General features: G+C 37.5%; 1 protein-coding gene across 9 annotated transcripts in view; it reads right to left on the reverse strand.

Annotated features, from left to right (window-relative positions):
- Positions 1-22,406, reverse strand: part of ANKS1B (ankyrin repeat and sterile alpha motif domain containing 1B) — a 6,771,497-nt gene that overhangs the window by 974,957 nt on the left and 5,774,134 nt on the right. For all 9 annotated transcript variants that reach the window (XM_044087908.1, XM_044087910.1, XM_044087909.1 and 6 more), the window contains one exon: positions 18,016-18,123. In XM_044087908.1, the coding sequence (XP_043943843.1) occupies positions 18,016-18,123 (108 nt within the window). The remainder of the gene's footprint in view (positions 1-18,015; positions 18,124-22,406) is intronic.

Genomic DNA, 22,406 nt, shown 5'->3' on the forward strand with positions numbered 1-22,406 from the left:
AAGGGATACCTCTCAGGGAACCATAAGTCAAAGTAAAAGTAACAGAGACAAAAATTTTAGTGACAACCACTAAAAATCTCAATTAGTCCAAAATAACATGTAGACTCACATAACACTTTTTTCAAAAGAAGTACTATATTGTGGAAGGTAATCCCTAAAAAGGAACTCATCTGCTCAGCCCTGTAGAAGTGATAGCTGACAACTGATCTCCCTAAGACTTTAGTGAAGTAAATTCTTCAGCTGCAAGAACATTGGGAAGTTTCTGAACCCAAGCCAGTAAGTTTTTGTTCTGTTTCCTTCATGCAGAGCAGTGGTTGGGACACACATATGGTGTCTTAAAGCTTTGGAAGCTGGCTGGTGGGTCCAGTCCTTGGCAGGACATCCCAGATAGCTTAAGGCTACTGCAGCAGTGATCTAATGATGGACATTTAAACTTCCACCACAACATAAACATAACCTGCTGGAGGATAGATACTTCTCCCTAAGAATTCCTGTCTTTTGGAAGAGACTCCCACTCCCTGTTAAACAATGTAGCTCCCTAACACTTTTCAAACAACCCCTGGGTGAATAGATTGGAATCTAAAATATGCTACTGGGCTGGACCCTCCAAACCCTAATAAAAAGGAGTGACTAGGCCTCAAACGATCCCATCAGTTCAACTGCCTAGTATGAATCTATGAACCTTCTTCACACTGTTAAGCCACACACTTGAAACCTATACCATATAACACTTATCCAGACATATAGCAATACTACTACAGATAATATTTCTAATTATACACACTACAATATGCATCTTATCTTCATATATTCAGGCTTCCCCTTTTGCTTTTTTATGCATCCTTGTATTTACTTACAGACTCCCTATAACAATGTCTTACATCCCATACATTTTCATTCTCTCTTAGACTCCCTACAGTAGGTACTTAAATTTCATGCATTCTTCTAATAGATTTATATTGTACCTCCTGATGTAAACTGCATCTTTAATCCAATTATACACAACTTATGTTTATTTACTCTGTATGTTTATTTACTCTGTATGTATTTAAGTGCATGTAAACTTCATGCACTTAAATACATAAAGAGTAAGTGCTTGTAAAGAATATGTACAAGCAACTAAATATCAAATCCAGTGAGTCTACGTGAATGTGCTCTGTAAATTATATGTCGTATAAACTGCTGACTGAAGTGTAAATTGTAGCTAACAATCTGCCTTCTTTCTCTCTCTTTCTCTAATACAGCTAGAAAGTGTTTTGTGACAACACATCCAGATAAAATCAAAATAAATAAAATAAATAACGAGAGAGAGAGAGAGAGAGAAAGAGAAGCATCAACAATCTGCTTCTGGTTCAGCATCTATGTTTGAAGTATACCTCTCAACTGTCCAAATTTTTTGCAGAATAACCAGATTTTTGCCTCATATTTTTAGTCTGTACATCATACAATGTGTGGTTCTTGGCCAAATCACTGAGGACTGAAGTCGCTATTGATGACAGGCATTTGAGTTTCAGACTTCATATCCTTCAAAACATATAATGTAATGGAAATCTCTTAGTCTATCAACTTTTTAAATTTATAGAAGCAATATTTAAAATCTATGCCTCATTTTGGGCCTTTGTCCCCATTATGTTTGTGCTAAGATGTTGCGAGGTAACTTGGAAGTCCTGTCAGTGGAATATAAAACACAAAAATGGGTAACAACCAATGGAGCTGAGGCACTGTTATCATACGCATGACACAATATGCCTTGCAAGGTTAACTAGCTTTTACATGCCATTAGATGTGGGCACATCAGTTTGAAGCAGAAACTTGAACTACCATCAAAGGTTTCATCAAACTTGATGTACAGCTACTTCAGTTTGAAATTTAGCAACATTTGTATCACAGCAGCTATCTTAAACCTGAATTGCACCACATGATCTTGTATGATATACATGCTAATGTAGACTTTCTGTCCTTAAGTGCATAGAATAACTGGGACTGACCTATAAGCTATAAGTAGACAGTCAATAGCCTCATGACTGAGTGATCAATTAAGCACTTGTGTAAGTAATTTTTTAACAGGGTAAGCTGTGAGTGTGGAGGTTTGCTGTTTGCTTATTGTATCTATTCACTGCAGCAATAGCTTTAGTGCATCTATGTGTGTGTGTGTGTGTGTGTGTGTGTGTGTGTGTGTGTGTGTGTGTGTGTGTGTGCGCGCGTGTGGGTGTATGTGTATATATATATATATATATATATATATATATATATATATATATATGACTTTACAGTTATCTATAATGTTTTCACTATAAATTTCTAATGACTGTCTTCTCCTGTGCTATCTGTGTCAGTGCATTCCTGAGGTTGTGGCTGAAACAACTGATGCTGGATCAGAGCATGCACCCATATACTGTATACAAAAGTAAGTATGCTCAAAATAAGAACTAAAGTCTAAACTTCTACAAAAAGTATATAGAAATCTAACACTATTCATATGACTGCAGGAACCTGTTCAGTAAATACTCTTCTTCACTCCTTCACTATCACATCCACACCACCCAATTGACTACTTTGTCTTATTGGTGACATAGCCACACCTCGCATACACTGTAGTGATACACAACTAGCTGACATATGTGGAGCAAGTACATTTGTGACACTGTACATGCCTTGTTTTTTTACATCTGTTTCAGTGATTGAATGGGGAGCATGGGTGAGAGCGGAGACATTCCCTGAATCCAGTAAAAGCATTCTCAGCCTTCTTCGTGTAGACTGTGGCATTTCATATGCTGTCATTCTGTCTTAAAATGTGTAACTCCATCTAACCACTGACAGATCACATTCACTGGCAAACAATCAACTGTGGATGACAGTCATGTTGTAAAAGCATGAAAAGAAATCTAACATGTCTTCACAAAGAGCTCAGTATCTGCAACTTTGCTGGTGTATGCGTTGTCACTACAGTGTATAAGTGCATTGTCTTCAAATTGTTCACATGTTAAAATAAAACCTGGTATCGCAGTATAGCTACAATAGAAGAGTGCTGAAACAAGGACCATCTAGAGGGCAACATATGAGATGTCAGTCATGTGACCCTCAATTGATAACTTAACCTGACTTGAAATATAACACTGAATCTGTTCTTCTCGAGACCTGTCTCTCATTCTTAGGATTCTTAGTGCAATCATTAATCATGAATACAAACATCTGAGCTTTCCCACATGTCAGTCTGTAATATATATGCAGAGTCCCTTTACTTTAATAAAATATTTTATTTATTTATTTATTTAGTTAGTTTGCAGGTACTTGGTCTGGATTACAAGAGTTTTTTTTCAGGCATGACCTTGGTAAAAACAACATACACAAGTATGTTATATGCATAGTTAGATAGAATGCGCAATGTACAGTGTATAAATAGCATCCAACATCTACAATCATTTTATGGCTAATAAATACTGATTCTAAAATAAGTAAATACAAATATTAAATATTCATTACGCACAGTCATTCATAAAATAAATTCACCATATTTAGAGTTCAGCATATTTATCAGGAGACTTTAAACTACCACTTTTTGAGAAATAAAAATAAAAAGAAACATCATGAACTACAAGCATTATTCAGTTCAAAAGTGAATGCAATTCCCTTCCCAGTTCCTTTACAACACAAAATATTCTCCTACTCAATTCTTCAAACAGCAGAGTGCAACCCAGGTTCTTTAACCTCCATCTAATAAATAAACAGTAAATAGACCTTGTGACCTGACATATGTACAAAATCAAACTGTCCAAATGTGATGCACATATTCCCTTACCAATGCAACTTTTTTAAGTCTAACAGCTGAACTAATTGTATTCAGTATGTTTAATGTCCATCAAGATGTTTTGCCCTGATCAATTCCAAGATGGCTGTTCATTGAATAACGGCTCAAATTTCAGCTCCCCCAGTGTGAAAACAAAAACTCAGAAAAGAGACCCTGTGAATTTGTCTTTTTGGGAAAATTCGGGTAACTACCTAGTAATTGCACTGCCTAGATACCAGCAAAAAAAGAAATTCAGAAAACATGAAAGAAAATCAGTCCCAAAAGGTGAGGAGAAAACACTGGGAAGAATCCTGCAGCTGTTCATCAAAAAGAAGTTCATACTCCATCTTTGGTGTAAGACATGGCTTCCAGTAATTTAAAGGAAAGTCAAATGTGCTTAGAGATGATTAAAATAAAGAAAACACTGAAAGAATATATCAACTCAAATAACAAAAGGTTGAAAAAAATGGAAAAAGCTTTAAATAGATATTGAAATGAGCTATTAAAGCTGTGAACTCAAAGGTCAACATGAAGAAAAGGCTAGCTTCGTATGAGACTACTCAAGAAGAGATGTTTCAAAAATGGCAGAATTAGAGGGCAGATCACATACAGAAAACCCAAGATTTTCTACTGTACCATAGATACTAGAAGGAACAGACTTCATGAATTTTATGAAAGCAGAAATAAATAACCTGACTGGTATTCCACAGCAGGAGTTGCTAATTAAAAGGGCACATTGTGTGCATGCTCCAAACATGGCCAAGAGAAAGCAAATGACTTTTAATAGTAAAGATGCAATCCTACCAGCAGAAAGAGTGGATTCTGACAAAAATGTGGCACAAGGACAAAGTACTAAAAGTGAGAAACAGTACAGTGTTTGTGGAAAATAATTACTCACTGTACACCAGGCAGAAGAGGAATTTATTCCAACAGTCGAGGAATGTCAAGAAGCAGGTATGATATTCAAGCTGATATATCCAGCTATTTTCAGAATGCTTTTTTCCTGGAGGGTCAAAATCATTCTTTGATGCAGAACATGTTCAGGAGGAAATATACAAGTTTGTCCAACAAAAAGTGAGTTATCAAACAGAAAGGGACTCTGCTTCTTACTCTTCTGATAAGAAAGCACATAGAGAGACTATACCAGTGAAACCTTTTCCGATGTTTCAAAGGAAAATGCTTGAGAAACAGAAAAAAGCACAAGATTTGCTTCGAAGGAGTATATTTGAAATGAACCACTGACTGGATTTTGGTGATGGAGATCATCAGTGAGAGTGATGAGCTTTGGAATAGCCTATCTGTTGCTGGAGGAGTGGTTTCAACCCAGAAACTGTAGTTTTATTGGCTGTTTTGGGCTATTTCTATCCCTTTCATCTTTCTGCTTAAAAATCCATGTTTGTGCAGTTTTTGCACTTCTATTACCTCAGCAAGAGCCTGCCTGGGTGTGTCCTGCAGATTTCTACAGAAGCAGAAAGCAAAAAGGAGCCTTTGAGTGGATTAAGTACCTCTGTTTTGCTTTTTATTTCTTGATATTGCTAGCCACATTGTTCCGACCGCTTTTTTATTAACATTGCCATTTATCTGAACTGTTTTTTTACCAAATACTGTTTGCACTTTAAAGTATTCATTTTTAAGTGCTTTTTCATCTCTTTAACTGTAAAAGGCTACACACTTAAATGTGATAGCCTGTTTTCCGTATTAAAAGTGTTTATTTGCTGTTTTTTACTTAACTTTAAAAACAAAAACAAAAAAAAAACCCCAAAAAAATCCTATCCCTATACTCATTTCCAGCCTTTCTAGATCTAGTAAAATCCAGTTTTCAGAGTTTGCTGAATTCTGGGCTGTTTGGAATTTGCTGTGTTGTCCAGACCTTTTTAAGATAGAGGGAAGCTTCTCTGTTCATCAGTGAGAGTGGTGAGTGCTGGAACAGCCTATCTGTTGCTGGAGGAGTGGTTTCAACCCAGAAACTGTAGTTTTATTGGCTGTTTTGGGCTATTTCTATCCCTTTCATCTTTCTGCTTAAAAACCCGTGTTTGTGCAGTTTTGCACCTTGTGCAGTGCTGCTTAGCTAGGATTAAACTATTCCCGGCACCATAAAGTCTCCTCTTCAGTTTTTCCCTTGGCACTAGCCAGATTTTTAGTTTTGGCACTTGAATTTGCTTCCTCGTGCTCAGCACTGGTTCAGAACTTGTTGTAAGCACTATGTAAGTTATAAACTACTACAGTACTTAACCTTCCTCATTACCTAGAGGAAAACAGTTTTTGTACTTATCTTCCTCATTTGCGTAGAGGAAAACAGCTTTTCTACTTACTTTCCTCACTTGTCTAGAGGTAAATAGTGTCTATTCAGGCATGTCCAAGGGACATCTCCTGGTGTTCTCTCCTGTTTATCTGATGAATCTAGGCATCTTGGGGCAATGTAGCAATTGCCTCATGTACACTGACAACCCTCTACTCCTACCACCCAACACTACAACCTGTGAGAGATGTATTTATCTAGCCAAACTGGAGGCAAAGCTCTCTCAACTCAAGACTGAACTTGTCAGTCAGGAGGAGAAGGCAAACACCCACTTCACACCACACACGCCACATAGTCCCAGTGCATCTACAACACCAAGACCCACACATAGATACACAAAATTATTCTCGGAGGCTCTCAATAAGAATCTACCCAAACAACAGAGACCTCCAAGGCAGAAAAGCAAGCAACTTCCAGCCCTCACCATAACCCAAAAGACACATAACAAACAGACTCAGTTTTCCACTCAACCACTGCCCATAAAGCAAAACAACATACCAAACACATTGGTCATAGGTGACTCTATAATCAGGCACATTGATGTTCCACTCACCAGAATAGACAAGGAGAAGGTTACTGTTAGCTGCCTGTCCCATGCCAGGATCTGCCATATAACCCACACACTCAGGTCACTCCACAACAAGTACACATATGACTCGGTCATTGTCCATGTTGGTGTGAATGACCTGAGATGTGCCTCCCTGGATTACATGAAAAGAGACATGGAGGAGCTCTCTGATCTTGTAATTCAGGCAAGTATGACCCTAGCCCTGAGTAGCATCCTATCTTTGCCCAGAATGATACCGCAATACAAGGACAAAATGATTGACTTCAACAATTGACTTAACTTCTGGTGTCATTCAAAAGAGAACCAGTATTTGTCTGTCTCGGATGACATGGTTGACAGGCCATGATACTTTGCCAGAGATGGTCTGCACCTGTCACCCCTGGGATACCAGATACTGGCTAAGGCTCTAGCCACCCCAGTAGTGCCTTCAAAAAACAAAACCACCACTGTAACTGATACAGGCAAGCAAACACTGAGGGTAATGCTACTCAACCCTAGAAGTCTAAACCTCAAAATGCACTCACTCGAGGCACTCCTTAAAATGGAGAATATTGATATCTGTGCAGTGACTGAAACCTGGTTCAAGGCTCCGCAGAGCACCCCTGCAGGACCAGGATATAACTCATACATACCATGCAGTCATCCAACCAGGAACGGAACACCAAGGGTAGAGGTATGTCAAACCCTGAGCTGCTGGACATGCTACACCTTTAGAAATCCCCATCCCTCAGAGCCACAATCTCTAGAGACTTAAACCTCATCAACATAATTAACAGAACATGCTGGAGGGACAGATTCCTGTCCCAGAGACTTCCCATACTTTGGAACAAACTACCTCTCTATGTCAATCAGAGTTCGTCACTAGCACTCTTCAAGAAAAATCTTGATGAGTGGATGGACAATAGGAAATTCACCCCGGCATCGGGCACAAGTAAATAGCATCCATGGGTGGTGAAAGCCAGGGAACCTTGTTGGCTAGGCTTAGATAGGCCCTTGGGCAATAGCCTAGTACCTACCTATGAACCTATTTACAGGAAGAAAGCCAGCAACTCAGAAATTGATGAATAAATTTGGAATTGCAAAGCACTAATTACATTTGTGAAGTATGATGGAACAAGAAAACCTGGAAATATTGGACTTTTTTGACTTTGTTAAACTTGTAGGGGACTGTAAAGCATATGGCCTACTTCATGTTAATAATGTTTGGAAGAGGATTAAGGAGAGGGGAAGAGAAAGGAAAGAGTTAACTGTAAGTAAAAGAAAATGTTGTCCTTAACAGTATTTTTATAAAACATGGCATTAATGGCGTGCAATAAAGTAAAGCTTTTTCTGTTGGATTTGTGTGTGGTAGGGTATTAAAGTAAACAGACAGATGCATATAATTTTCAATTCTTTCCTACTTCTTGTTCAGTTTTAAGAAATGTAGGCACTGCCATGTAAAAAGAGAAGAAAAGCCTGGACAAAAGAGCATGACATCAGTAAAACTTATATGCCTTTTCTTACTTTTTGCATAGGGGAATGAATGGATTAAGGGCCTTGTCTTGACTTAAAAACAAGTTTAGGGGGAAGCAAATAAATAAAAAAACACTGTGTTTCCCTCTAGCACATAAATATTTACATTGCAATATGCGTAGTAGAATGCAATTGTGTATCTGATTCTCATGTTTCATTGGAGACAATCTATAAGGGGCAATAAAAAAATGTTTCTTTCAGTGGCTAGAAGATAATATTTTCTGAAAGCATTCAAGTTGTTTTCTTCATTTGGGAAAGGAAAAAGCTGGCAAAAACAAATTGTTTCTGTTATGAGAGTTAAACTTCATTATTTGAAGATGTGCATAGTTTTGTGTGCTAGTATTAAGATAAAAGGTTTTGGTAGAGTTCTTGAGGTGCATATTTTTGTCTGAGGGTATTCATTAAAACAAGAAATTTTGAAATATGTGACATAGGTTCAAATGGATATGTCAAGAAACAACTGTTTAAGAGATCATCTTGTCAAGCATTAGTGTATGCATGCAACACAAAAGCTGAAACTATACATAAAAAAACTATTATACAAAATAGGTGGGAATAATAACTTTTCATCATAATGACACTTTCCATACTCTCTTTAAATATGAATAGTCTCACAGACATATACAAAAAAGAAATATACAAAAAGAAAGGGTAGTGAACTATATTAAAAACTAAAGCTATGCTACAGGAGACACACTTGGAAAGAACTGAGCATGTGAATTTGATAAGGAAAGGAATTTAGGATGGTTATTCAGCGGAATATCTGGAACAAAGAAAAAAGGGGATTACTTCTATTAATTGCAAGAGGAGCTCCAATAGTGATAAAAGAGGGGAAAAAAGATAATAATGGTAGATTTGTAGTATTAAGGGGCTACTGGCAAGAGAGGAGGATTATGCTGGCATATATTTATATTCCACCTATAATTGCTGCAATGGAGTTTAAGAAAATTCTGGGAGAAATTATTAGCTTCCAGCATGGAATATTACTCACAGGAGGTGACTCGAATTTGTTTTGCAACAGTGATGTACCTGGGGACCTAGAAGGGAAAATATAACAAAAAATGGTAGAATTTTGAAGAAATTTATGAAAATATTTGGCATAGAAGATGTTAATTCAGTAGTAGGAGTTCAGAGAGAATATACATATCATTTCTCAAGGTACAATAACTGGGCTAGGCTACACAGAAATTATATATTCACAGGAACATGTGCATTTAATTGAACATTTTGATACACATCCAATAACTACTTCAGATCATGCAACAATGCTAACTATAATAAAAATGCAGGGCAATGTAATAAAAATGAGAAATGGTGTTTCCCTACCTATCTGTTAAAAACAGAGGAATTTAAAGAATGGGTAGTGGAAATTATACAGGAGTTAGAGAAGATAGAAATTTCTTATGAAAATATATTTAGGGAGTAGGATACAATTAAAGAGGGATTTAAAACAGGCTGGAAACAAAAAAAAGGGATATGATTAAGAAGTAATAAGAATTATTTAGAGGGACTGATAAAGGTTAAAGTATTGCAGAACAGGGGGAATTTCACAGAACAAGAGCAGGTGCAATTGCAGACCGCTAAAGAGAAAATAAAGGACTACTTCAATAATATGCATGAGTTTAGAAAGATTGCTGTTAAGCAACTGTTTTTTGATAATACCTTCAGTGCTCAAAAACTCTTAGGGCAATGGCTCACGTAATGGAAAGGGTTGTTGGCAAGCTCGGGAAGCCTATAACAAAAAAAAAAAAAATCATGAGATACTCTGTAGAAGTAACAGAAATATTTTGGAAATGTTATGAAAATCTGTATAAAGTGGAGATATGTAAAAATCATGGAAAAGTAAGAAATGGAAATGTTTTTGGAAGAATTAAATATGCCAAGGTTAGAGGCAGATGAGGCTCAATTACTAACAGTTAGGATAGGAGATGAGATAAAAATGGCTATATATAATCAATCTACAGGAACATTCCCAGGAATAGATGGTATTCCAGTGGAAGTTCGGAAATTAGGAGTGAAGAAAGTGATAAAGATCTTGAGGGTTTTGTTTAACAGTATTTTAAAAGGAGGAGAAGCGTCTTCATCCTGGAAGAAGCCAGTGGTAACTGTAATACCTAAAGTGGGTAAAGACCTATAAGATCCAGCTTCATACAGGCCAATTTCAAGCCTAAACTATGATTATGAAGTGTTTACATCTATAATGGCTAAAAGAATGGCAAAGGTGATGCCAAAATTGAAAGATATGGATTAATGTGGTTTTCTGGAGGACAGACAAAAATTTGACAGCATTAATAGAACAATGATGATCCAGATGGAAGCAGAATATAAGAAAATATGACTGCTGTCATTGGATCTTGATGCAGAGAAAGAATATGACAGAGTAAGCTGGAATTTTATGAGTAGGGCAATGGACCATTTGCATTCCATGATAAAATTATAACATTGATTGGGAAGATACATGAGGGATCTGAGGCAAAATTAAAGTGTGTGTGTGTGTGTATGTGGGGGGGGGGTCCTCTCTGATAAGTTCTGTTTGAGTTTGTTATTTGCATTATATGTAGAACCACTGGTAAAGAAAATAAGGGACTCAGAAATTCAAGGATATAATTGGTATGGTAGTCAAGACAAATGATATTATTTTATACCTGACAAAATCAGAAAAGGACATTTCAGTGATGTGGAACATTCTGAGACAGTTTCATGTCTTTCCAGGATACAAAGTGAATGAAGATAAAACAAAAGCAATAGCTGTAAACTACATACCCACACACAAATTGGTTCAGCAATATAAGTACTTGGGAGTGTGGATTAAAAAGAATTCGGCTTTGGCAACTAAGGATATAGGGGATGAGACTAGACAAAGATAGTATAAAAACAAATTGGAAGCTCTGTTTTATGGAAATGAATAGCAAAATACAAGCTGTGAATATGTTTTAGTCCCATTAGTTTTATACACAGGGCAGGTATATTTTTATCATCCAGAGGAGAAGTTGTGGCTAGCAATTAATAAATAGTTGAAGAATTTATCTGGGAGAGTAAGAGGGCAAGAGTCGAGTGGGATAAGAGGATCCTTCCAACAGAAAATGGCAGTTTGGGATTACCTGATTTCAGGGGGTATTTCAGAGCTACACAGTTAAGGCTCCTATACATATCACAAGCAAAAAAGCTATAACTCAAAGAGAAAAGAGATGATGAAATGGGGGGGGGGGGTTCAGGAAACAAGGAGAGATTCGGATTTTGTATGCAGATCCTTACGAAGAATAACAATAACAATACATAATATTATATTTATAAAGTAGCAGAAAGTATTCTAAGATCTAAGCCAGTACAAGGATGAAGAAAGGAGATGTTGCCGATAGAGATGACTACAATCAGGGGTACACATTATAGACAAGAGGTGGATAGAATTTACTAGAGAAAATTGGAAAAGGAGCCAAGATATTGGGAGCAAATAATAAGAGAGGGAATGGTAATGGGAAGAGGCCAATAATTCATTTGGACTGTTAGATGCATCTCTTTTGCTTTTTCCCTGTCTATTGTGCTCAGTTTTGTAAACTGTTAGAGTCAAAAGATCTGAACATACATACTGTACTTTTTAAACTGGCAATTTATTTCAGTGGTGTACCATCCTCTCCATGAAAAAGTATCTTCTTATCTAAGGGCTGAATGTTGTCCTGTCTTGCTGCTATCTATGGTCCCTTTCATCTCCTTCCATCTGTCATTCTGGACTCAACCCCACAAGGCTGCATGCTAACAGTGCAGTGTAATATCACACTCCTCCCCTTGTCTCTAGTGTATACATATATATATATATATATATATATATATATATATATATATATATATATATATATATATATATATATCCAGTGTCTACTTTGTACACTGTGCAGGCCCCCTCTCACTGTTTCCAGTACAACAACCAGAGCTTGATACTATGTGCATTTGTGGCTTTATCAGTCATCAGTAAAATGGGAGAATGACAGTAGTGTTCCATTAGTCTATTCTTTCAATTATTTGGCATATCCTCTCTGAATTGCTGTGAACTGACTGCTACTGTTTCTTCTCTGTACCATACTGTTTAGTTTAATGCTTTTGTAAATTGTGTTATGTATCTTTGCTTGCTTAAGCTGACCTGTGTTTGTTTATATAAACTCTGGGTGTCACATTTTATGCATCCATTAAAGTGATAAGCCGATGTTCATGCCTACTTTGTGGCATCTGGTGAGTTGTGTGCCTCAATGCATTTTTGACAGCATTTTAATAAAAAGCTTTGAGGGGATAGCATGAGGTACATCCACAGATCTACAGATGTTAATTGATGAGTATTTTTACATATGTGATGTTGCATCTGTTAAAGTCTGTTGATGCACCTCACATTTTCCCTATGCTGATGCCATTGAGGTTAAAATTTGCTGTTTGCACTTGCTGACATCAGGATAGGGAAACACACATTTAAAAGTCTTTTTGTTTAAATCCAAATATGAAAATGCAAGATGATGGAGAGAAATGCTTTTTCAGAAGTTTTAGCACCACGAGTTATGTTGCACAGGTAAGGGCTTTTTTCATCAGCAATTGCTTTAAAAATGTATTTATCTCACATTCCAGCTGCATCACTGAAATCCAGGAGCTGGATAGGAATATCTCAATTACAGACAGACTTTGAACAGCATTACACTCAGTGGGTTTGCTGGGAATTTGGAATGCTTACACTACATCCATTTCAGAGCACCCAGATAGGTTAGGGTATGAAATGCAAATGAGTTTCTTAAATAGAAATGAGCTTTACTTATATAGTTCCTGACTCCTTTAAACTCCTATAATATGGACCTGGCAGATCAGCTGGAAAATGAAGTATGTATGAATGTATTTATAGACAGCAGAGAAGTTTGGCTTTTTTGCCAACACCTCCATACTTAATTCCAGTTAGCTAAACCCTGGGGCGTGCACAGCTAATTGATTTTCATTGCAAAACATGCAGTCATACATTTGAATCAGAGGAGTTTTAAGGCAGAATGCAGACTGAAGAAATGTGATGGGCATCACAAAATGGGACTATACATACAAATAATAATATCAGATGTTTAAAACACAAAAATGAAGCTCATAGAAAAATCCCCCTTTTAAGTTGCTAACTAGCAAAAACCTTTTAAAGAAGCCATCATATAACGCTAACAGGTGAGCAGAGATATTATTCCTGTTTAAAAAGAGGTGGAATGAAGATCTATCTGATGCACAACCTATTTTATTCCTGCTAAAATATAAAGAATCCATACAACAGGTGAAAAGAAAAAAAATGGAAACACCATTGGGATGACTGATATTTTCATAGCTTTGTAGGTTGTCACTAGGCTAATCACCACTAGGGCTCTAACAAGCCTAGATGCACACCCTAAACCCAAGTATCATGGACGTCTATATGGAGGGGAGAGAGGAAAGTTAGCAGGGAGGTAACTAAGGATTTGTAGGGGGGGTTTACTTAGGATAATACTTTTCTTATTGACAGATTCTGTCCATAAAGGACATGGGGGCTAGACTGGGGGAAAATGTATGATTTCCCATCCAGTTGATCAGAGATGATCCAGCAGGAATGGATATGTGGTGTTACCAGTGAAACAGGAATCATCAATTGCAAGGTATGCTCACAGGAATTCTTTTATAATACTGTCCTTAATTCTTAAAGTCACACCTATGGAAGCACAGAAACATAAATGATGCTGTGTGGTTTAGTAAAACAAGTAAATGATGCAGGCTCTCAAGAAGCTTGCCAAAGAACAGGAAGCACATCACCTGCAAAAGAGCACATAGAAGTGAGTTTGGTATGATGCAGAACAGACAGCAAAGGGCAGATGAATATGCAATGAAGCTAAAAGAAAATGTATATGACAACATATGACGATTTCTTTTATAGAAGTAATAGCAACTGTGAGCAAAGTTCAATATTTTGGGAATGCATTATAAACTGAAAAATAATTTTAGTAGAATCTGAAGAGGAGCGCTCTAGCATTAGATCAGGGATGAAGTTGCAATACAAAAAGCAGGGCAGGCATTGTGACTTTGTACGTTCGTATCTTCTCTTAAGGTTGATATTTACATGTTTTAATGAGCTGAAAAGTTTTCTGGTGTTGTCTTCAGTTTAAATGGCAATAGGTGAAGTATTCTTCAAGGTAAAAAATTTTTTTTTTGTGCCCTGTTATCATTGTAACACTCTGAGATAGAATAAAATAATCTAATAAAACACAATGACTTAGAATGCTGTCCCTGCAATAAGTACATAGTGACCCCCACCAGGCCAGAAGAAACAAGTATCATCTGTTCCGAAGGCTGATTCCAGTATTATTAGTCTGCTGGCCACAACTTGGGCAACAAGTACCAGTAAGTGCAGCGTGTATGGTTTCTTTAGGACAGAGAATTAACCAGCATGTTTGTGGAAAATCAGAGTACCCCCCCCCCCCAAAAAAAAAAAAAAAAAAAACAAATATAAGGAGAAGAAGAAAACCTCACACAGACTGGGAGTAGAGATTGGGACTGAATCCAAGGACAGGGACTGTAAGGTAAAACTCCTAATCACTGAGACAGACTAAACAGATGGGCAGATAGACAGATAGTTAGATAGATAGATAGATAGATAGATAGATAGATAGATAGATAGATAGATAGATAGATAGATGGATGAATCAATCTTCACAAAGTACCTTGCAAATAACAATAAAGCTGTCCTGTTTACACACTACTGCATTGAAATGAGACCCACTCAGCAAATATGTAGTTCATATTCATACACTGTAATAATCTTAATCAATAGTAATGAATACTGTCTGCTCCTCTGCGAAATAAAAATAACACAACAGTTTCAATTTTTCTTTGAATGGGCAGTAAATATATATTGGCATTTGGACTTGGTGCTTTTTTGTATGTATTATTTAAATTGAAGCAATATTCAAGACTCTGTACTGGGACTATTGCTTTTTAATATCTTTAGATGGCACACAGTAGATGATCTGGAAATGAAGTCCTGTGTTTTGGCAGACTGGCATGAGATACCTCAACTGCTTCTTTGAGAAAATCAGAATTTACTGGGGGTAGATAACTACAGATACAAATGTATGCATATTTATGACAAGCATCTATGCATCTGCTATAGTACCTTCATGTTAAATTATGAATTGCATCTTGGGATACACATCTGTTTTTGGAGTACGACTGAATCATTTCATTCTAGGAAGCAAATTGTCTCTGTCTGATTAAACATTTTAGGTGGAGGTCTATAGGTCCATCAGAAAACTACTAGCAAATGAAATACCTGACAGTCGAGGTAGTATGCATGAGCAATCCTTAACGACAGTTTCATGCATATCTTTTAACAGACACACTTTGACAAAGCTTATATAACCAATATTTACTAAAGCAAGAATTTAAATTCAGCTTTATCTGTTGTAGTTCTGACAGCAGGTAAACTGAAGGAAGTTATATCAACTGTATTACACTCACATCCAGCTTTAAACAGGTTATATTACATAACTAAACAGTGATTTAATTAGGTAATTTATTAGCCAGTACACCTAAACAATGTAATGTACCCAGTTTTACTTGTCTAAGTACAAATATGTTATTGTAATATTATAACTTCCTTTCTCCACTACTTTGCTATGGTTGTGCCTGAAAGGGCCCCAGGACCAGCCTACTCATCTGGTCATCAAAGGTAAAATAAAAATAAATAAATAAATAAATGTTCACTAGCTGATGCCGTATCTATCCATTCCCAACACCTGATCACTTTTCGCCTACAGTCATACCCTTCAACCTCTAAGCTCAAGCAATCTGAACAATATTGAAAGTAATGGGGGGAAAGGCCCAAAATCAGGGACAGGTTTTGATTATTGCTTTTATAAATTCTAAAAGCTGTCAGAATAATGGGTTTTGTGTTAGCATGCATTTTCATAAAGATATGAAGTCTGAAACTCAAATGTATGCCTCTGTACGGTAACTTCAATCCTCAATGACTTTCCAGAAAACCAAAGTTTTAGAGGAACCAACTGAAAATAAAAGGCAAATGTCTGGACATTCTGCAAAAATCTGAACAGCTGAGAGGTATGCTTCCAGTTCCAGAGTACTGAGCAGTAATATTTTGTGGTACAGTAATATTAAACATCCTCTCATGGTAGGTGTGTGTGTGTGTGTGTGTGTGTGTGTGTGTGTGTGTGTGTGTGTGTGTGTGTGTGTGTGTGTGTGTGTGCGTGTGCGTGAGCGTGAGCGTGTGTGTGTGTGTGTGTGTGTGTGTGTGTGTGTGTGTGTGTGTGTGTGTATGTGTTCACGTGTACTAGTGCTTCATGATAATTTCAAACAAGGTAAGTTTTTCTCCCAAAACCAAAGGCAGCATGTAAAGGTATTATCCTTTCCATCTACATGTCAGATGACTAAGATAATACTCTAAGCGCACTATCATGTCCCAAAATGCCCTGAGTCGAGGAAAGCAATTCCACTGATGCCTACATTCTTAACTCAACCGTAATGTCAGTATCCTGACTGCACTTTCAGCCCTACACTGGTAACATAGCTTATTCAAAGGCTAGGACAGCTAGTCCACTCAAGAGTGATATTTAATGTCCATTCAGATGAAACAAATTAGGTTGTGGGTGGGGTGTGATATACTACAGACTGGTAATATGCTGTAAGGCATGAAAATGATCTCAACATCAAGGCTGTTAGATGGCTCAAAGTCATGTTGCTGATGACAGTCAGTTAAACATGGAACCCTGAAGTGACACAGACCATGGGCAATGGCTATAAATATGTCCCAGAATAAAAACTAACTACAGATAAGTAGACACATTATATACTGTCATATAGCTGAATATAAATACCCAGTGCATCCACTGCAAACGTTTCATGCCTAGTAGACTGTTATCCAGCAAGACTGGCACTGACTGTAGAAGTATACAGCACTTCCCTGCTTGGTATCAGATGAATTCCAACTACAAGAAGCAGAGCACCAGTATATAAAAGGCAGAACTCCTATTTTTACAGTTTATTGAAATGAACAGGTGGAACCTTTACTGTCTAGGCTAGTTGACCAGCTCTGCCACTTGTGCATTTATCTATAGAACAATTTAGGAGAAAGAGCATTCCTCTGCTATGAGAGGTAACACAAGAAGCCAAGGGAGAACTGAATATCCAGTAATATAAAAATGAAGCCTGTACTATGTCACTTTCTGATAAAAAATGATTCCTGCCTTTAAAGAGATGCCTTCATCTCATATCTACTGCAGTTCTAAAAATCCATACAGAGCTTTCAGCAGCAAGCAAAATAATGTTCACTACATGATGAAGCTACTTTCTGACACATTTTATATATTTTTTTATATGTAAACATATATAGTTGTATCTTTGTGCCTGTCTGTTAATAAATATATGTGTGTGTGTGTGTGTGTGTGTGTGTGTGTGTGTGTGTGTGTGTGTGTGTGTGTGTGTGTGTGTGTGTGTGTGTGTGTGTGTGTATGTGTATATGAAAGAGACAGAGACAGAGAGGAGAAAGAGACAGTATGTATCTGTGTGTATGTGTGTGAGCTTTTCAACCATATTAGTGCCACAGCCAAAGGCAAATATCTTACAACGATAGAGAAATAAAAAGAGAAAATTCAGGACACAAATTCTTAAGCCATAGCTGGGGAGCATTGTTTTCACTCATGAATTATAATGTTCCTTTTTAATTTTTCTTTTAATACTCTATATTTAGGCAAACATTTCTAAAGGGTAGAGCCCTTATAATTTTCTGCATAGCTATAATGAGCTCTTATAAGATAAGCAGTAGCCTACCACATGCCATTTTGCTGTGGGTATGGGACTTACCCGTAGTGTAATTGAACGCGGAGGTTTCTGAGGTGGCTCTTCGTGTAGCCTGTCTCCTAAGGATGCCAAGATTCGTTTTCTGTGACCCAGCAGATTAATTTTCAGTAACTGCAATACACAAAGACATGTTTTAGTTTTACATGCTTAGAAAATTAAGCAATAGAAAACAATGCACTTTGAAGAAATCAATTATCTCAGCATAAAAAGGCTGTCTGAATATACTTGCATTTCTAGCTCACAGTAGTTAATTGATGCAAATTAGAATTGTGTGATCAATGTTCAAGCACTCTAAAGAAACAAGCGAAACAGATATTTACTCACCCTTCTTTCTCTTTCTCAGATTCAGAAATATCCACTGATACAGCATTAACCTCCACAACCTCCCTCATGGTTCTTTTGTTCAGAATTGCTAGGTTTTGCCGGGGATGCAAACACAGTCCAGGGCAGATTAAGCAGCTGCCTTCTCAGCTCACAGCTTCAGCAGGTCTGCAGTCTGCATGAGAGGCTGACAGTGAGCAGAGTTATTTTTTATGTGGATCACAGCTACCCTGTGCTGCCAAACCTTTCCTAATGAATTCCTCTTTGCCGTAGTTTTCTGGGTCTTAATTATGCAGCTGACAACATTTATTATGTTACGTAACAAGGCACATAGACACATACTCACACCACACATGCACGCAAACACACACACACACACAACTCTCACACCTATTTGATAAATCACTGAATCATCTCAAAATGCCATCCTACTGGGTAGGAAGTACATTAAAGGTTCTCATTTTAGCACAATGAACAAGAAAGCATCATAAAATACAATGACATGATACTTGATGGGACTTGTAGGTCAGCATAATTGTTAAAATAAATGGGTAGGCACGCTTTACTGCACCAAGCAGCAATTGCTGTTTCTGTCACCAGTTACTCAAATTGAGCTTCAGGAAACAGCTTGTACGATACTTGCATTTAGGTCTGTTTACAGCCTGCATAAGACTCAGAAAAAGCAGGGGACTGAACACATTGCTGAACGAAAATGCTCTGATTTTCAGTGCTGCAGTAAAGTTATCAACGGCACTTCTACAAGTTAATATTTTTAAGGTCAGACTAGCAAGATAAACATTATGTACAGATTATACATGGAATATGTACAGTATCAAAACAGTGCAAGATGCCATCCTACCTTTCTTAAACTAGTCTCCTCCCAGTTGTACGGTGCATATATTTGAAAGCAACAGTCACAGCAGTTAGCGCTGGATGTGTAACAGTAGTTAACAACTACTGCTTTATTTTGGTTAATCCTGCTTTGACTGTCATTTAAGAGCAATTCATCATCTTCTCAAACATGCCTTTTCAAGTCAGAGCAAAATATGTTTCTGCTGGAAGCTCTAGACAATCATGATATCATACCCTGTGGAATCTGAGGGCAAAAGAGCACAGACAGAATGAAAAAAATGATGTACAGAAATAAGAACTAGCAAAAGTCAATGGCTTTTTTGTTACTGTTATAGAATCTATTTTTACTTGAATGTGATCTCTGAATCAAAGCCCGACATTACCATTCTGATGACTGCTGAAGGCACTGTTCACCTGACACTACAGGAAATCTTGTACTAAATCCCATTAAGAATCTATCTTTCTATTCAGCTACATATTCTCACAGGCTGTTCCATTCTACTTGCTGGTTATCCATTAAGTTAAGACTTAATTTAACTTCCCCATTATCACTAGTTAGTTTGAAGTCAGATATGGTCTATTTATCAGCTTGCTTGTGCCATTAGCAGGAATGCTCAGTTTAATGAACATTGCAACAGCATATGTTACAAGACATGGATGTGAAGATGGCCACAGACCTGTGTCATGTGAATGTGTACCACATTATTGTTGATGAAGACTGAAGCTCGGCAGACTGCACACATTCGCCTATGTCAAGGACCTGAGCTTGAGACACACAAAGGCTATTTATTTGTTCATATTCAGTATGATGGGAAGTACAAGGCAGCCTTCTGACAGTTCCTTTTGCAAACTCAGCTGATAATCCTATCTTGATTCTTAATTTTTACTGAGTTAGCTGAGTAAAGGTAGGGGATTGACAGACAGTAATACTTGTGGAATAGGCGGCCATTTCTGAAAAAAAAAATCATTGTTTTTGTGCTTATCATGTTGTCTGCTGTTCTTAGAATGGTGGACGTTTGTGACTGAAATGGAGCTACCAATATGCCTTCTCACATCCAGCCTGCAACAATTTTTGCTCACATCTGAGATGACTGTCACTCAGGACAAGTAACCCATTGTTTTCTCTCTTACTGTTAATTGGTAATATTCAGGTATGCTTGTGTTTCCCAGATAAGGAGACAGGAGACCAGTCAATTGCATTCAGAAATGGAATGTATAGCTGATTTTCTTCTTCTTATTTTGGCTTTTCTCGATTAGGGGTCACCACAGTGGATCACCTGTCTGCTCATGATTGGCAGTGGAGTTTTACGGTGTTGAGTTGCCAGCCCAATGCCCAACCTTCCACAGAAGACACACACAAACGCACACACTCACACCTAGGGCCAATTTAAAGTGTCCAATCCACCTACAGCATGTCTTTGGGATGTGGGAGGAAACTGGAGCACACGGAAGAAACCCACGTGACCACAGGGAGGACATGCAAACTGCACACAGAAGACACCCCAGCTGAGGATTGAACCAGAGAACATCTTGCTCTGAGGCGGCAATGCTAACCGCTGCAACACTGTGGCCACCCTAATGTATAGCTGATAGTAAATGGAAAATAAAAGGCAATAGTTACAAAAGACAACTGCAGGTGAGCCATAGCGGAGTCTTAAAAAATAGCTGGTGTTGAGCCACAGAGTAATAAAGCCCTGGCTGTCTCCTATTAGACTTGAGTTGTAGTAGCATATCTGATGTCAGATGTGAAAGTGGAAAGACGCAACATTTTGATGGCTCACCAATCCCAAGCAGATCGAAAGGGATTCTTGGCTGGTCACTAACTCCTGCTGAGGCCTATTGGGTTGTGGCCTGATGTAAGTAATGGAAGTACACTACCTGAAAATCTCCAGATACAGACCTATTCTGACATCAGTAAAAAATGACTGTGGGGTAGGACACAACACACACACGCACATACACACAAACTCACAGAATGAACTTCCCATGGATGATGGGTGATGGCTCACCTAATGTTGACTCTCAGTCCTAGCTAGTTGTAGAGCTATAGCCAACCAGTAGGGGAACAAATGAGAAAACAAAACGAAACTCCCTGAAAAGCTACTGTCACATTGAGTAAATGTCAAAAGTAAGGAAAGTAATCTTTTGATCCAAATATGTGAATGCATTTTCCTAAATTCACACCAAATGGCCAAACACCCTTCTGGAGCATGATTGCGTGTGCAGAAAATATTATTATTTTGCAATCAATTTTCCTCAAAAAATTAAATTAGAAGTTTCTCAATGACAGAAAACTCAAGTGAGAGATGGCTGCTGACTGAGCACTGAACTAGGAAATAAACACCAGGAAGGAGGCTTGATAAATTATGCATCATTGACCCACTGCTCCAGGATGAAGGCTTTTGTAAAATTATTTGACTTTTTTACTCGAAGTAATAAGTTATGTTGTTCTGGGCTCTTTTATTGAAGAATGTTCTTGCATAATAAACCTGTCTTGGCTTCAAGAATTATATTTAATAAGTTTAAAAGTATATGCACTGTGCTGCCTTTAGTGAGTGATTATTCACTTATGTCTACTGTCAGTACTTATAGGGCTTGCATCTGTTTACCTTGATTAAGTAAAAAAAAAAAACACTGTTTTGATTATCCTGATAATATCCATGCGTAACAGCATAAAACTAGTGGTGAAAATTATTGTTTAATTAGCTAAAAATAATTACCTTTCAAAGATGTAGTATATTTGTTTTACTGTTTTATGCCATATGTCTATTTATTCTAATGCAAGAAAACAGAAGCAAAAGAAAAAAGTGGCAGGCATGAAAAAGATAACAAATTAAGTGACTTTTCAGCAATCTGTCTTAACGACAGTCATAAGGAAAAGAATGGGATGCAAAAGGTTGGTACAATGAACAGACAGAGTATAAAGTTGAGTGTGTGTGTGTGTGTGTGTGTGTGTGTGTGTGTGTGTGTGTGTGTGTGTGTGTGTGTGTGTGTGTGTGTGTGTGTGTGTGTGTGTGTGTGTGTGTGTGTGTGTGTGTGTGTATAATTATGCATTTATTTATTTAATATTTGTTTACTGGGAAAGACTGACTGGGATAGAGTCCATTTTCAGTGGAGGCCCAGAGAGAAATGCTCCAGGCACATATCTTTGGAATGTGGGAGGAAACCAGAGTAACCAGAGGAAACCCAAGTGAACACAGGGAGGACATCCAGACTCTATG

The sequence above is a fragment of the Protopterus annectens genome, chromosome 11.part0 (assembly GCF_019279795.1).
Source record: "Protopterus annectens isolate FY-2018-M chromosome 11.part0, PAN1.0, whole genome shotgun sequence".
Taxonomy (NCBI): domain Eukaryota; kingdom Metazoa; phylum Chordata; order Ceratodontiformes; family Protopteridae; genus Protopterus; species Protopterus annectens.